Source organism: Lissotriton vulgaris, chromosome 2_1 (genome assembly GCF_964263255.1).
Source record: "Lissotriton vulgaris chromosome 2_1, aLisVul1.2, whole genome shotgun sequence".
Lineage (NCBI taxonomy): Eukaryota > Metazoa > Chordata > Amphibia > Caudata > Salamandridae > Lissotriton > Lissotriton vulgaris.
Genome location: NC_141687.1, coordinates 686,330,803 through 686,347,054, shown reverse-complemented (window position 1 = coordinate 686,347,054; position 16,252 = coordinate 686,330,803). Strand labels below are relative to the sequence as shown.

The window sequence follows — 16,252 nt, the reverse complement described above, 5'->3', positions numbered from 1 at the left end:
CTTCCCAGTATAAGAATTGGCTTGGTAGTTTGGTCTGCCCTGTTCCCATGATGCACTGGGCCAGGGTCAGACTAATTTGCTTATAGCCAAGTTCTGAGCTGGGATGGTGCAGTGAGCTGAAAAACGGTGATGGATCAAGCCCTGATCTTTGGACTGGGTAAGAGTGGTCTGCTTAATTCAGACACTCTGTTCATCACCACCCCCTTTTCTGAACCAGACAGTCATCAGCCACCTCCAGACTACGGCTGACCTCCTGCACCTGCTGGGGTTCTCCATCAATGTGCCAAAGTCGCACCTGTGTCCCTCTCAGAAGCTCCTCTTCATCGGTGCGGTTCTAGACTCAGCGCAGTTTCGGGTTTATCCTCCCGAACAGTGGGTTTGGGATATTCAGGCTTTGATTCCGATCTTTCAGCCGTTATCCCGGGTCTCGGTCAGGTTGACGCTGCGGCTTCTGGGCTGATGGTCTCCTGCATCCTTCTGGTGCATCACGCCCGGAGGCGGATGTGGGCTCTGCAGTGGGACCTAAAGTTTCAGTGGGCCCAGCATCAGGGCAACTTGTCCGACCATGTATTGATCTCGGAGGAAACTGCAAGACAGTTGCAGCGGTGGCTCACGGACCGCGATTGGGTCAGCGGCAGATCCCTCTCCCTACCCCAACCGGAGCACGTACTTTTTGACGGACGCGTTCCTCCAGGACGGGGGGGGGCCACATGGGAGAGGCAGAGATCAGAGGCCTCTGGTCACCGGTGGAGTCCCTGCTCCATATCAACCTTCTGGAGCTGTGGGCGATCCGGCTTGCACTGAAGGCATTCCTCCCCTCTGTCCGGGCAAGTGTAGTGCAGGTGTTAACGGACACCACCACCACCATGTGGTGCTCCAACAAACAGGGCGGGGTGGGGTCGTGAACCCTATGTCAGGAGGCTCTGCGCCTTTGCAGTGGCTGGAACATCAGGGCGTGACCCTGGTGGTTCAACACCTGGCAGGTTCCCTGAACGCCAGGGCGGACAAACTCAGCCGTCGGTGCATGATGGATCACGAATAGCGTCTGAACTCAGATGTGGCGCAAGGTCTCTTTCAGCAGTGGGGAGAGCCTTGGTTAGATCTATTCGCCACAGAAGAAAACGCACAATGTCATCAGTTCTGCACGCTGGAATTTTCAAGGCAGCACTCGCTCGGCGACGCTTTTCATCGCGGGTGGAGTTGCGGTCTGTTGTACGCCTTTCCGTCTCTACCACTTCTGCCCAGAGTGCTGCAGAAGATCAGGCGCGACCGGGCCCGAGTCATCCTCGTGGCTCCGGACTGGGCACGAAGATACTGGTACTCCGAGCTACTAAGCATGTCAGTCGATCCCCCGATTCATCTGCCTCTTCAGGTGGACCTTCTGTCGCAGAAGCAGGGGACGGTCCTCCAGGCGGTGTTCCACCATAAAGTCCATTCCCTGTAGGGAGATGGACTACCTCAACAGTTTTGGGTTCTCACCCCTCATCTGCATGAACCATCTGAGGGGCCTGTGGTCTGTTTGAACCCGGAAGTGAGTCCCAAACAGGGAGGGCCTCAGCTTCTTCAGAGCCCAGACCACAGCAAAAGCTTCCCTTTCAATCACACTCCACCTCGGTTCCCTGGGAAGTAACCTCCTACTAATGAAGGCTACAGGTTGGTCCAAGCCCTCGTTGTTGATCTGTGAGAGTACTGCTCCCACACCATGCTCTGAAGGGTCTGTCTGCACTACAAACTCCCTGGAGAAATCAGGTGCCTTGAGCACAGGCGCTGTGCACATGGCAGTCTTCAGAGCATCAAAAACAGTTTGACAGGCATCGTTCCAATCCCTTGAAGTCAGCTCTGTCAAGGGGGCAACAATGGTGCCACATCCCTTGACAAAACCATCGTTAATACCCAGTGAGACCTTAAAAGGCTCTCATCTCTCTCTGGGTCTTGGGGGGTTCCCAAGCCAGAATCAATCAATCAATCATTGGCATTTGTATAGCGCGCTACTCACCCCGGAGGGTCTCAAGGCGCTGGGGGGGAGGGGTCCGTTACTGCTCGAAGAGCCAAGTCTTGAGGAGCTTCCTGAAGGAGAGATGATTCTGGGTCAGCCGGAGGTGGATCGGGAGGGAGTTCCATGTCTTGGCTGCCAGGTAGGAAAAGGATCTCCCCCCGGCTGTGGCTTTGCGGATGCATGGTACGGCGGCGAGGGCGAGGCTGGACGATCGTAGCTGGCGGGTGGGCGCGTACAAGGTCAGGCGGTTATTGAGGTACTTGGGGCCCAGGTCGTCGAGGGCCTTGTGTGCATGGGTGAGGAGTCTGAACATGATCCTCTTGCTGACGGGGAGCCAGTGCAGGTCTCTCAGGTGGCCGGAGATGTGGCTGTGTTGGGGGATGTCCAGGACGAGTCGTGCGGAGGCGTTCTGGATGCGCTGGAGTCTTTTCTGAAGTTTGGCTGTGGTTCCGGCGTAGAGGGTGTTTCCGTAGTCCAGCTGGCTGGTGATGAGTGTCTGGGTGATCGTCTTCCTGGTTTCGGTGGGGATCCATCGGAAGATCTTGCGGAGCATGCGCAGGGTGTTGAAGCATGATGAGACGGCGTTGACTTGTCTGGTCTTCGAGAGGGAGGAGTCCGCTAGTTTGGGAGTGGTGCCCAGGGCAGGGGGCCACCAGGAGTCGTCCCAGGCGGAGGGCGATGATCCCAGGATGAGGATTTCCATCTTGTCTGAGTTCAGTTTCAGGCGGCTGTTCTTCATCCATTCGGCGAAGTCTTTCATCCCTTCGTGTAGGCTGGTTCTGGCGGTGGCGGGGTCGTTGGTGAGGTAGATGATCAGCTGGGTGTCGTCGGCGTAGGAGATGATGTTGAGGTTGTGTTTGCGTGCGATGGCTGCGAGAGGGCTCATGTAGACGTTGAAGAGGGTTGGGCTGAGTGATGATCCTTGTGGTACGCCGCAGATGACTTCGGTGGTCTCGGATCTGAACGGGGGAGGCGGACTCTCTGGAGTCTTCCGGCGAGGAACGAGATGATCCACTCCAGTGCCTTCTCTTGGATTCCGATGTTGTTGGTATCAATCTTTGCCTGTAGGGGCGCCACCTGGCTGCTCCCTACCTGGTGTCCCAAGTACACCACAGATCCCTGCCCTATCTGGCACTAACTGGCCTTCATAGTGAGGCCTGCCCTTTGCAGAGCCTTCAAGGCTTCACAGAGGTGTTGCAAGTGTTCTTCCCATGTGGAGCTGAACACAGCAATGTCATACAGGTATGCAGCGCTGAATTCCTCCAGCCCGGACAGTACCTGGTTGTCCAATCTCTGGAATGTGGCAGGGGTGCTCTTCAACCCAAAGGGCATGACACAGAACTGGAAGTGCCCCTCTGGCGTTGAGAACGCAGACCTCTCTTTGGCCCCTTCAGTTAAGGCAATCTGCCAGTACCCAGATGTTAAGTCAAACGTACTGAGATACTGGGCAGCGCCCAACCAATCCACAAGCTCATCAGCTCTGGGGATGGGGAGTGCATCAATCTTGGTGACTGCATTGAGCCCACAGTAGTCCACACAAAACCGGAGTTCTTGAGTGGCACCGAGCACAGCAGCTTTTAGTACTAAGACCACTGGGCTATCCCAGGGGCTGCTGGAGGGCTCAATTACCCCTAGTGCCACCATCTTGGAAACCTCTTCCTTGATGCTGGCCCTGACCTTGTCAGCTACCCTGTAACATTTCTGTTTCACAGGTATACTATCTCCAGTGTCCACATCATGGACGCACCAATTGGTGACACCTGGGGTCTGGGAGAACAGGGAGGCAAACTGACCAACACCTGGCAACAGTCCCTCTGCTGTTCTGGGGTCAGAGTGGGTGAGAGGACCACACCATCCACTGACCCGTATTGCTCCTTGGCTGCCAGGAGGTCAGGAAGAGGGTCACTTTCCTCTTCCATTCCAGCATCTGTAGCCAGGAGCATTGTCAAATAAGACCTCTTAAAGTGGCGTTTGAGGCAGTTCACATGTAAGACCCTCAGAGGCTGCCTGGGAGTCTGCATGTTAACCAGGTAGGTTCCTTCGCTCTTGCACTCCACCACCTCATTTGGCCCAGTCCACTTGTCTTAGAGTGCGCAAGACTCCACTGGCGCCATCACCCACACTTTTTGCCCAGATTGAAATTCGACCAGAGTGGCATTCTGGTCATACCATCTTTTCATTTCTTCCTGGCTAGCTTCTATGTTCTCCTGAGTGAGCTTCCTGAAGCGTTGTGTCTGGTCACGAAAGGCCAGCATGTAGCTGAACACATCCTGGGGGATTTTCCCACGGGATTTCTCCCACCCCTCCTTCACCAGATTGAGAGGTCCTCTAACAAGGTGGCCACACAGTAGTTCAAAGGGGCTGCAACCTAAGGACTTCTGAGGCACCTCCCTGTAGGCAAAAAGGCATGGTAAAAAGACGTCCCACTTCCATCTCATGGGCTCCGCCAGGCCCATAATCATAACTTTTAGAGTTTGGTTGAACCTTTCAACCAACCCATTTCCTTGAGGGTGGTAAGGAGTGGTGAAGTTATAAGTTACCCCACACTACTCCCACAGAGACTTCATTTACATAGAGATGAAGTTGGTTCCCCGGTCGGAGACCACATCTCTGGGGAACCCCACTCGGGAAAAGATCCCCATCAATGCACGGCCCACCACGCCTGACATGTCTGGCAAGTCCTACAGAATGTACCGACGTGCTTCTTCATCTGGGGCCAGAAGAAGTGGGTGACAAGTTTTTGGAAGGTCTTGTCTTGCCCCAGATGTCCTACGAGAGGCACGTCCTGAGCCAGAACCATTAGGAAGTCCCTGAAGCGCTCGGGTACGACAAGCACACGGGCTGCACCGGGCTCAGCGAACTTAGGCTCACTATAAAGTAACCCATCTTCCCAGTAAATGAGATGATCCTTGGACTCTCCACCTGCTGCCTGGCCTGCAGCCTGCTAACGCACAACAATGAGAGAAGGGCATTCCATCTGCGCCTTGCAGAACTCCTCCCTGGAGGGGCCACCTTCTTGCTGCCAATGGATCAACTCAGGTAGGTCCCCCAGTTCAGCCACCTGTTCCCCAGGAGGCTCCAGGGCATCCCCCTCAGGTTCTGCTTCTTCCTGGCAGGTACCTGGGCCACTGTTTCAGGCTCCAGGTTTGCTGAATCACCCCTACTGGCTGCCATAGACCGAGTGGTCACATAGAGCCACTCAGGCAGACCCAACAACTTCATATGAGCCTGGTGTTCTACCTGCTTCCATGGGGAACTTTCCAGGTCATTTCCTAGCAGACAGTCTACAGGCATGGATGGACTCGCAACAACCTTCAAGAGACCTGAGAACCCCCTCCACTCAAATGGAACCTGCGCCACTTTGTAGAGGCGCACCGAGTTGTCAGCTGCAACTACTGGGTGAAGTACATTGGGAATGACCTGCTCTTCAGACACCAACTGACACCTTACAGATGTCACACTGGCTCCTGTGTCTCTCAAAGCCTCTATCTCCCTCCCATTGATGGTCACCTTCTGCCCGTATTTCTTAGTGTTCAGGGCAGGTAGGTTTCCTGAACCATCTCTTGGTCTCCTAAGGAGACAAGGGCCATTACTGCTGGTCCCATCCCTTCACTAGAAATTAAATCCTCTCCCAAAGCTACAGTCACTAAACCCGGCGTTGGAGCACCAGTGAGTGCTGGAGGTTTCTTGGGGCATTTAGGGGCAATATGTCCCACCTCATTGCAGTGAAAGCAGGTAGGGGAACCCCTGTTGTCCCGTCTGCCCCTAGGGGGCCAGGGTTGTCTAGGTCTGAGGGGTTGAGACTCCTTTCCCTGGGAACTGTTTTGGGACCCTTGAGAGAACTCCTTTTGGTTACCTTTGTCCCCCCCACGCTTCTGCTGGGGACCCTGCCCACCTTTGGCTGTGGTACCAATAATTCCTCTGTGGATCCTGGTACTGGTCCAGCTGTCCGCCTCCTTAGCAAGCTCAATGGGGTCTGTCAGCTTGCTGTCTAAAAGATGCTGGTGCTGCTCTGGAACACAAAGACTACTCAAGTGCTCCCAAGTAATTAAATGCAACAACCCCTTATAATCAGTTACTTCGCTGCCCTTCATCCAACCTTCTAGTGCACGCGAGTACAGATTCACACACTCCATCCAAGTCTCAGACTCTTTCTTCTTGGAGTTCCTAAACTGCAGTGTATACTGCTCTGGAGTAAGTCCATACCTGAGACCAGGGCCTCCTTCATATTGGGATAGGTCATGGTACCTGCTAATTCCAAGGGCTTTAGAGCACTCCTCCCAGAAGCCTCAAAATATTTCCGAGGCCTGCCCCCAATGCTGTCCAGGCACACCATTCATTCTCAGAGCAATCTCATACGAGGTAAACCAGGCATAGATATCCTCACTCCTATTGTAATTCTGTACCAAATCCTTGGGAATATATACTTTACACCCCCCTGCACTGGCTGTGCGCTGCCACCATTTGAACCGGACTCCACCTGCTTAGCCTTGATGTCCAGTTCTCTCATGCTCAACTCATGAGCCAAAAGCAATTTCTTTTCCTACAAGGCGCAAGCATTCTTGCTCTCCTCTGCCGCCTTTTCTGTCTCTACTTCCAATTGGTTCGTTTTCAGCCTCATGATTTCCAATTCATGGTTTCTCACTCTTTAATTCTCCACTAACTCTTCTGGAGTAAAACCCCTACTGGAATGAGTGCTGCCAGGCCTTGAGCCTGGGTTGCTCAAAGTCAAATTGTCCTCTTGCATCATTTCCCTCTTGGGCCTCCCACCAGGCCTTCAAGGTTTTCTGCAGCTCCTCCTTTCTAGCGCTGCTTTTCACAGGGCAACCAAGATCTTTGCAGAATTGTTTGAGCTGTTCAACTTTGTAAGAATACAGATCCTCAATGCAAAACTCCAAATCTGCTGGCTCACTTGTTGCCTTCCCATGGTTAGACATGATGCTTTGAAGAGTTACTCAAAAATAGAACCAAAAAATCAGAACACAGAATGCGGCTGCGTAGTGGTCTGCACTAGACTAGTGATGTACACCAATTACTGTGGGTCAAGTACAAATACAAGTTCAAATCCTCATCTCTGACCACCAATGTTAGATCTGGGGGTCTCTAGTTGGCAGAGGTAGGCACCAATGTCCAAATAGGGACCCTTGCTTCTAGTCAGGGCAAGGGGGATACACTCTTTAGGTAACCCCTGCTCACCCCTTGGTAGCTTGGCACGAGCAGACAGGCTTATCAAAGGCAATGTGCAAAATATTTGTACCAACACTCACAGTAACACAGTGAAAACACCACAAATGGACTCCACACCAGTTTAGAAAAATAAAGTATCTTTATCTAAACTACACAAGACCAAAACGACAAAAATACAACATACACAGTTCAAGAATATGATTTTCAAAGAGTTCTAGGGTTTGCGTTAAATTAATCCACAGTTGCTTCACGTTTAGCCCAAAGTACCTGTAGATGCGACAAAAGTTCCAAATGGAAGCTGCAGTGTTGAAAAACAAGCGATGCGTCACTCCTGAGACCCTGGGGAGGCGATGCGACAGCCCCGCTGGACGTAGCGGGCGTGTTGCGACGAAACCGGTCTGTATGGGGAGGAATGCGATACCTTGTATGGATTCCAGTGCGCAGGTTCGGTAGGAAGCGTCTTGCACAGGCACGGTGCGACGATCTTCAGGACGGCGACGATCTCATGTGCGGCAGTGATGCGCAGCGTCGATCTTCTCCTCTCTCGGCCCCTTGATGCGATGGCTCTGCGACGATGTTTGCAGCGACGTGATGCAATCCGCAAGCAAGCGGGTCGGCGATCTCACCCAGCGACGACAGGCTCTGCAACGATATTCACAGAGACAGCAATCTTCCCGCACTGGGGCGATGCGTTCCGCACGTGAACGATGCATCGGTTCTTGCAGCGGCAACAGGCGCTGCACGATCTCGATCTTCGCGGCAACGTGAATTCCCTCGCACTGTCGGGGATGCGCTCCACAAGCGAGCGATGCGTGAAAATTGCAGAGCTTCTTCTTTTCTCCTTGTCCAGTTTCCCAAACAGCAGGCACAACTTCCAGAGACCCCACAATTGGATTGAGCACTCTAGGAAGAGCAGAACTCATACAGCAGAGTTTAGGGGAAAGCTGGGGGTGAAGTCCTTTTTTTCCTGGGACTTCTTAACAGGGAGCCAGTTCTTCTCAGGCCCTTAGAGATCTCTTCAAGCAAGGGGGCAAAGCAACAGCAAAGTCCTTCCCCTCTCCTTGGCAGCAAAGCAACTGCAGGTCAGCCCACAAACACATAGCAGGACAGTCCTTCCTCTTCATTCTTCCAGTTTTCTCCTTGGCAGAGGTTCCTTTTTGATTCCAGGATGATCTAACTTTCTGTAGTTTGGGTAGCCCTTTTTATACCAGTCTTTTCTTTGTTCTCTGGAGGCAGAGAGGCCTTGCCTTAGTCAGAACCAGTTCTGATCAGTCCTGGAGCACTTTGTTTTCCTGACTTCTTCTTTCCTTTCAGAGAGAGGGGCAGGGTCGTCAGCCGCCCAGCAGGAGATTGAGCCAGCATTGTGGAAGGTAGGCACAGCCCTTTTCAGGCCCAAGTACTATCCCCTCCCACCACTCAAGATGCAGGTGCAGCTATTCAGCATAGGGCGGACTCAGCCAGCCTCCTGTGGGCTCCCAAGCCCCTGTCACTCACAAACCAGACAGTCAATTCACGAAAAGGCCAAGGCACACAGAAAGGTTAGACAAGAGAAGAGCCACTTTCCAAAAGTGCTGTTCTCAAACACAAGATTTAAAAACCATCCTTCCTAAAAGATGTGTTATTAATTTCTGAGTTCAGGGATACCAGACTTTAATTTTCTATCTTGCTCCTATGGGAAGATATGCGGCTAAACCTTATACATACCATTCCCCATTATAGCCTATGGGCAAGATAGCCCTTTCAATAGTGAAAAACGAAGATGACTGTAATTCACTACCAGAGCATGTCACACACACTAGTACATGCTCTACCTTACATACACACTGCACCTTGCCCAGGGGGGTACCTAGGATCTTCTATAGGTGTGTCCAATGTGTACAGAAAGGGAAGGGTTAGGCCTGGCCAGTGTGGGCACTGGCCAGGGCAGTGTGGCAGTTAGCAACTGCATACAGGCACTGCGGTGGCAGGCCTGAGACACCATTTTAGGGCTACTCATGTGGGTGGCACAAACAGTGCTGCAGGCCCACTAATAGTATTTGAAACACCTGCCCTGGCACACTCGGTGCACTTTACTAGGGACTTCCTGGTAATAAAAATATGCCAATCATGGATAACCAATCACAATAACAATTTACTCAGGGAGCACTTGCACTTTGACACTGATCAGCAGTGGCAAAGTGCCCAAAGCATCTAAACCAGCAAAAACGAAATTCAGCACAGCGTCAAAAATGCAGGAGGTACAGGCAAAATGACAGGGGAAACCACGCCAAACATGCCAGGTCTAACAGTCCCTATCCCATTTTTACCTGTAAATATTTGAGCTCCATTTTTAAGGGCGCGGAAAGGGGTGGCACTTATATGTATCTCTGCTGCATTTCTACATGGGCAGCATGGAGTAGCATGATGCCACATAGTGGCATGGCGGAGAAATGCCATGAAAAATATCAAGTGCAGTCTGGCACCTGGAGGATACTCTAAGGCACTGATACTCAAAGTATGGCTCAGGGCCGCATGCGGCCCTTCCGACCTTAACAAGCAGCCCCTTGGAAAGCAGCAGCACTGGGCTGCTGTTTACTTGACTCAGCACTATTATTAAGACGTGTTAAATAAAAAGGCAGTCACTTGTTTAACGGTTGAATAAGTAAGTAACTAGGCTGTCCTGCACCCCTTAATTTTAGGATCACCATTTTAAGAAACTTCTTGCAGGATAAGTGTAAAAATATGATCAAGTCTCCTCAGAATTCAAAAAGTGTATTTCATTAACATGCAAAATCGTTTTACCTTAGTACATCGGATTGTCAGTGCATTGAGTATTTTTATGAAAAAGGGATTGTTTTCAAACATGAATTTAGAAACATACATTTTACCTCGAACCCTCGAACCCTGACAACAATGCCAATTGTAAACTAAGACATATGTTGGTTATTATGGGAACTCTGTCGGTTGCCTGGGTTCCTTTAATGCTTGAACAACATTATAGTTTATTAAATCAAACACAGGAGGAGGTATTGTACAGCTCACATCCCAAATTCATGTATTTCGATGTCCTCTTATATGTGATAATGAAGAAAAATCAGGGAAAGTGACATAACCAAATTTTCTGATCTTTCCCAATTTTCTAAAGGGGGGAAGCTGGGATTAACCCATGTTTTCTGGTTTCAGATTGTGCAATTCAACCACTAGATGTATATGGTTCCATTCCTTACCACCATCCCTATACTTCTGAGCCCCCACTGCCATCATGGTGGCAGGAGAGTGGCCCTCATTCACATCACATACCTAACTTTTTGGCCCTTGGAAAATGTTTGCAAGTACCCATGTTCTAAGGTGTGGTATTTGCAATTAGAGAGCATCTCTACCAGTAAGAGCATTACCAAAGGGAAGTAATGTGTTAGTTTGCCTATTTGTCTTAACATACATGCCTTGAAAATGTATCTCAGTTTCTCTGTTAGCCCCAGTCTCATTGCATCTTTATCTTCAGTGTTGCCCAATGTATACATATGTGTACATAATTGGAGGTTTTTTACATGATCATAGTCATGCTAGTATACAAAATAACAGTGTACTGCTGTCTGGTTCTTACTGCATAATGAGTACAGTAAATATAAATTGTAGAAATGAGTTCCCAAGTGGGACATTGTCACATACCCTCCTGCTACTTACCATCATTCTCTGTGAATTTATATTACTTAATAAGTGAACAATTTGGTAGTGAAAAGGGATTACATGTGGGCTGTTGTAATTTGCAGTAATGCTGATTTCAGTCGTATAATCTAGCATGTTGATATTTCTGATTCTAGATTGGAAGTATGACTCGGGCTTCGTCACAGCAGAGATGATAAAAAAGCACCTGCCTCCTCCAACCGACGAAGTTATTATCCTCATGTGTGGGCCCCCTCCCATGATCCAGTTCGCATGTCAGGACAACTTGACCAAGCTGGGCTACCCCACCGACAAACGATTTGCTTACTGACGTCTTTTGTCTCCAAGTGAAGTCTGCACTGAGGTTTTTCACATGTGCATTAAACTACTATTTTCGTATGTTTTAAAATTGGTAGCCTTACTGCAGTGAGATTTTATACAGAGTTATTGCACATAATATTTTGCATCTCACAGTTGGGTATTCTTCTATTCAGAACATTTGAAGTCTGTTTTGTATATTTTATATCCATCGGATAATAGAACTTAAGGTGAATTTCCAATTCGTTGTTGTGAAGCAACTTTGAAACAGCAGTTTTACAAATCCAGAAGATGTAGCATGAAGGTAATCAGGAAAATAGTGTTAAATCCTGAATACACAATACAATGTAACACAGGAAAACAATAGATTGCAGAGTATTTAATATGTTTAAGTAATGGAGAGCATGGCCCTTGATTTTTATGAAGGAAAGGCAAGAAAGTTCTTGTTTTGGTTAGTGAAGTTGAACAATGATTTAGGTACAGTTTTTGTAGTTATTTAATTAAATGCTCACATGAGTAAACAAAATATTGCCAAACCTTTGTAATGTAAATGGTAAATTAATATTCTAACAAAGTATACTAGGGTGTACTCTGATTGAGGACGTTGACATACACTTTCCATCAGATGTAATGTATGCTGAAATACTCAGTGGTATCACTGCATAAGATACCTTATTCTCCCTGATTATAATTCCAAACTGGCCATTATTTCTTAATATTTTTTTTTGTAGTATTGAGGTCACATTCAATAGTAAGACTAGAGCATGGTTTATTTCAATGTCTCCCGTTTGGGACCTGACAAAACTTAGACCAAATGTATGTAGCCAACACCATTGGAGCCTTGAATTGCATTTTGAATTTCCGGCGCTTACAAGCATGTGGGGCACATATGCAAGGATCATATACAATTACCACTCTAGTGGAATATTTAGATGCGGCATGAAAAACGTACCTGACGCCTTGTAAGACCAAGAAAGTCAGTGTCTGTAAGACGAGCTTCGTCATTGTGTTTCAGTAGGCGTGCTTTATTCAGAGCTTAAAATGTTACTGGTTATTCATGCTGGTGGAAGGGCCTTCCCTGCTGCATATGTCAGGCTGTTGGGTGCTCTGCTTTTTTCAGTGACCTCTCAACGACTGTACTTTAAATTCAATGAGATGCTACAAACATCATCTGTTTACACTAGACATTCATCTTAATTTGGGAAAATATGGATGTTGCCCACCTCATATGTGGAGCCTAGGCCTGACCTTGTCTGACTATGCTAACTGCCGAAATAGTCAATGAGGTATAGACATACTCGACTCCCAGGTCTTGATTACAAGTTAGTCAGAATATTCTGACCCAGGAATTGGGTCGTATTTACTGCAACTGATAATTATCCGGTGCATTAAATAAGACACTCTTTGTTAATTTTGGGACGGTCAAACCGCCCGGAATTTAATGTGTAAAGTGTATGGGACTTATCATACCATGCGGAGTCTAGGGAGGTAAGCACCAAAACTTGCTTTATTTCTCCAACACTCATGACGGGTGTTGCTTATCGCAATTATCAGGTATAATAAATAGCACCTTCATTCCTAGGAGCTCGTAAACGGCCTCAGTCTTTCAACTAAATGCGTGATCTTTACCACTTGCATTTACCTTGTGAACGTTCACCTTTATAAAATATGTTATTTAGTAACTGTCCCCTTAAAAGTCAAGCCGTGTAGTCCTCATTGTTGGCACTACTATCTTTGTCTGTCACATATAATTTCGGTCTAAAAGAAGTGATACCCTTAACCGCGAAAATGTCATTTTAAAATTGGAGGAATGGGGACGATTGTTGACATACTATTCTCTTTAGTGCAATAGGTGTCACTACAAACTGAGAGCTACAGGTCGTTTAGACAAGAGTTCTTGAAGACAGCAGAAAACATCATGTATTTCTTAAATAAAATGGCAACATGTAAATGATCATTTTTGGTGCGTTCATTCCCTTGAGCCAATAACAAGATTTTTTATGTGAATGTTGTTTCTTGTCAACTATGTTCTTTCTGCATGTCCATCTGTGCCATTTCTGAAGTGTTCATAGAGTCATATATTTCATGGGTTCTAGGTCAGTTCAGCACAGGGAGATGCCTAGATGCCCAGTACAATGTTCTCTCAGAGCGATATATATAACAATTCATCCCTAGGTTTTAGTTCTTTTTTTGAGTTTTTATATATGCACATAGCATCTAACATTTTTCCTCACACTCAACTTTTCCACCTGTCATTGGGCATCGATGTCATTGCAGCAAATGACAGAGAAAGTGATGATCAAGTAATTCTGCCCCCTCCTCCCTTGTACCATACTTGGTAGCCACTGCCCACATGACATCAGTGAGCTCTCATGTGGACGCCGTTCCCTATTGTCATTACTCCTGCGACAGATGTACCCATGGCATATTCCCTATGGGGAATCCCGCTGCACGTCATTGTCAGAGGCAGAATAGCTGCATACTCATCATCACTGGCATGTTCAACACTTAAGTTGATGTTGTGGTAAGTAGTCCGGAATTCATATTTTGAATGATTTGACATTTTAACTTTTTTCAGTAGGCTTTCAAGATGTTTTGCACGTCTAGTAGTGTAAATGCTAGTCATGAATATGTGTATTATTAATTTTGATGTGCACAACTTTTTGTAACATCAAATTTGATTTGGAAATCTGTGAAAAGTTCTTTAATTTTCCAATGTATAACTTTATAAAGAGTTTTCGATATTATTAAAAAGATCTTTAAGAACATTTTACTAGTACAGTTATTTTATCTTTTTAGTAGATAACACAACGTGAGTGCATTGTCTGTAAAGCATTGGCCATACAATCATGTTTGCTGCGACCATATAATGTGTCTTCATGTGTGTTTTAGACAGTAAAAGAGACACTAAGAGCCTCATTATAAGTTCCTCATTATTTTGTGGACAACTAGCACGTTTAGTAGATGTCGGTAGGCCAGGATGCATTATTTACTGTGTGCAGTATTAGCCTATCACTTTGAAATTGAATCTGTGGTATCTGAGTTTGCTAATCCAGTTGTTGCATGCATTACCTCTTTGTGACAAGTTTTCCTCAGGCAAATTGTTAGATTTTTCTTCGCCAAATATTTCTGAATAAAATTATTAAGGGACCCTAGGAAGGAGTTCACCAAGTTTCCCATCAGGCACCTGAATGTTATAAGTTGGATGGGGTAGATTTAGATTTTTACCTTCATAATTTCATTTGATGACTGATTATCTTTATTTCTTGAGCTCAAGTGAATTGTTTTATGCTGTGCAGAATAATCCTGCACCTCTCGTTCTTAATTTAAGAGCTACAGTCAAAACTTTATTATAGCGTTGGTTTGGAAGAAATAAATATTCCGATGATAGTCCATCAACCTCCCATTTTGTGAAACCAGAATCCCAGAAAACTAGCAGGAATCCCTCTCCCAGGGAGAAAATCGAAGTAAAAAAACTCAACACAAGATGGCCTCGTCTTCAGAAGTGTACTGGTGTTTCCGGGTGAGTACGGTTACTGAAAACTACAGGATGATGCAGGAGACGCAAGTAACAGCTAAGCCATGACCTCATGAACCTAATATAAGTAAAACGTTAAGTAAACAGAGAATGTATCAGGTAAGTAAATATTTGCAATACTGATATCCTTAAAATACAGTGGGTTTCTTACCCCAGGGTTCCCATAGGCGAACGGTGACCGGGCCCAGGGATATTCCTCTCAGATTTGTGGTCATTGGCAGGATTTGTGGCTTCAGAGCATCAGAGTTTGTAGGCATCCATAAGGTTTTCAGAAGGCATGCAATGAGGATAAACCTTTAAAGAATACAAAACTAGGAAGGGGAAAACAACAAAAATGGAAGGACATGCAACACTGGCAATAGTGCTCTACATCTGAAGATGGTGCACAGCATCTGTTTCATGTTGCTGCTGCTACTTATCTTGCAGAGGAAGGATCTAACCTAGAACATAGAGAGCGATGCAGCAGTCTGTGATTGGCTGTGTAACAAGTATGACTCTGGAAGTCACTCCTTTTCTGCCCCAGCCTCCAACTGCTCATCTCCTACATTCCAACCAAGCCTAATTCCCTGTTTATCCGTTCTGCTACTTGTTTCTCTGTAGCTTAATATTCACAGTTACAATTACAGATAAACTACTCTGACCAGGTAGTTGACAGTTTAGGTGTGTGGTAAGTCTTAACTCTTCCTCCCACCACCGCAAAGGCAGTCAGATTCTTATATACAGCCTTTTTTAGAGTGATAATGAGATGAACATATGATGCCTTTGTATGCTATGCTGCAGCATTGTAACTTTGCTCTACTGTATGTCTAGATAGTATCAATAGATTACAGATTTCTAGTTTTTAGATCTGGCATTCAGTCAAGTGTCTTGTTTGCAGCTGGCCCAAAGAGCTCTATGATGCTATGTGTATATGTACATTGCATTTCTGACAGTTTTAAAACAATTTCGTTCAAATCAACCTGCATATTTCATACGCCATGCATGTTAGATACCAAGGTTTAATGGCATGAACAAAAGCAAACACTCTGAGATCACCTACTCAGTTAAATTGGGTGTTTCTTAGACACTGCTAAAGGCTGGGGCAGAGCATTTACAGTACAGGCAGCCATTCAGGAAAATATGCTGCTTCGTACACTCAGAAGTGAAGTCCACTGTAGTAAACAGAAAATATGATTGTTCCCTTTGTAGAGCCCTTTGCTAAACCCGAAAACATGTATATCTGTTCTTAATCTTGCAATTCATAACACAAACTGAAATATTGGTTGAATGCACCTATACCATTGACAAAAATAGCACTGTTTCATGAGGTATATAAGCTTTTACGGTCAGGTTTAGGGTATTCCATGCTATCACAGTAAGCTATGGCTGATCGAAAGCACAAATTATATGTGCAAACTTGATTTTTGCATGTTTTCTGACATCTGTGAGGCATTTGGTCCCTAACATGTAGGAAATTGCTTGTCACTGGTAAAGAGGATTTGAAGTGGTTTATGCAGCTTGACAATAATAAAACATTGATAATTAGCATACGTGGTCCTCTCAGCACCTACTGTAAACACTGACAAATATGA

General features: G+C 46.8%; 1 protein-coding gene across 1 annotated transcript in view; it reads left to right on the top strand.

The window, feature by feature from the left end:
• Window positions 1-13,911, top strand: part of CYB5R2 (cytochrome b5 reductase 2) — a 137,753-nt gene extending 123,842 nt beyond the window's left edge. Inside the window, exon 9 of the mRNA XM_086955908.1 lies at window positions 10,984-13,911. Coding sequence (XP_086812034.1) covers window positions 10,984-11,156 — 173 coding nt within the window. The 3' untranslated portion in view covers window positions 11,157-13,911. The remainder of the gene's footprint in view (window positions 1-10,983) is intronic.
• The last annotated feature ends 2,341 nt before the right edge of the window (window positions 13,912-16,252 follow it).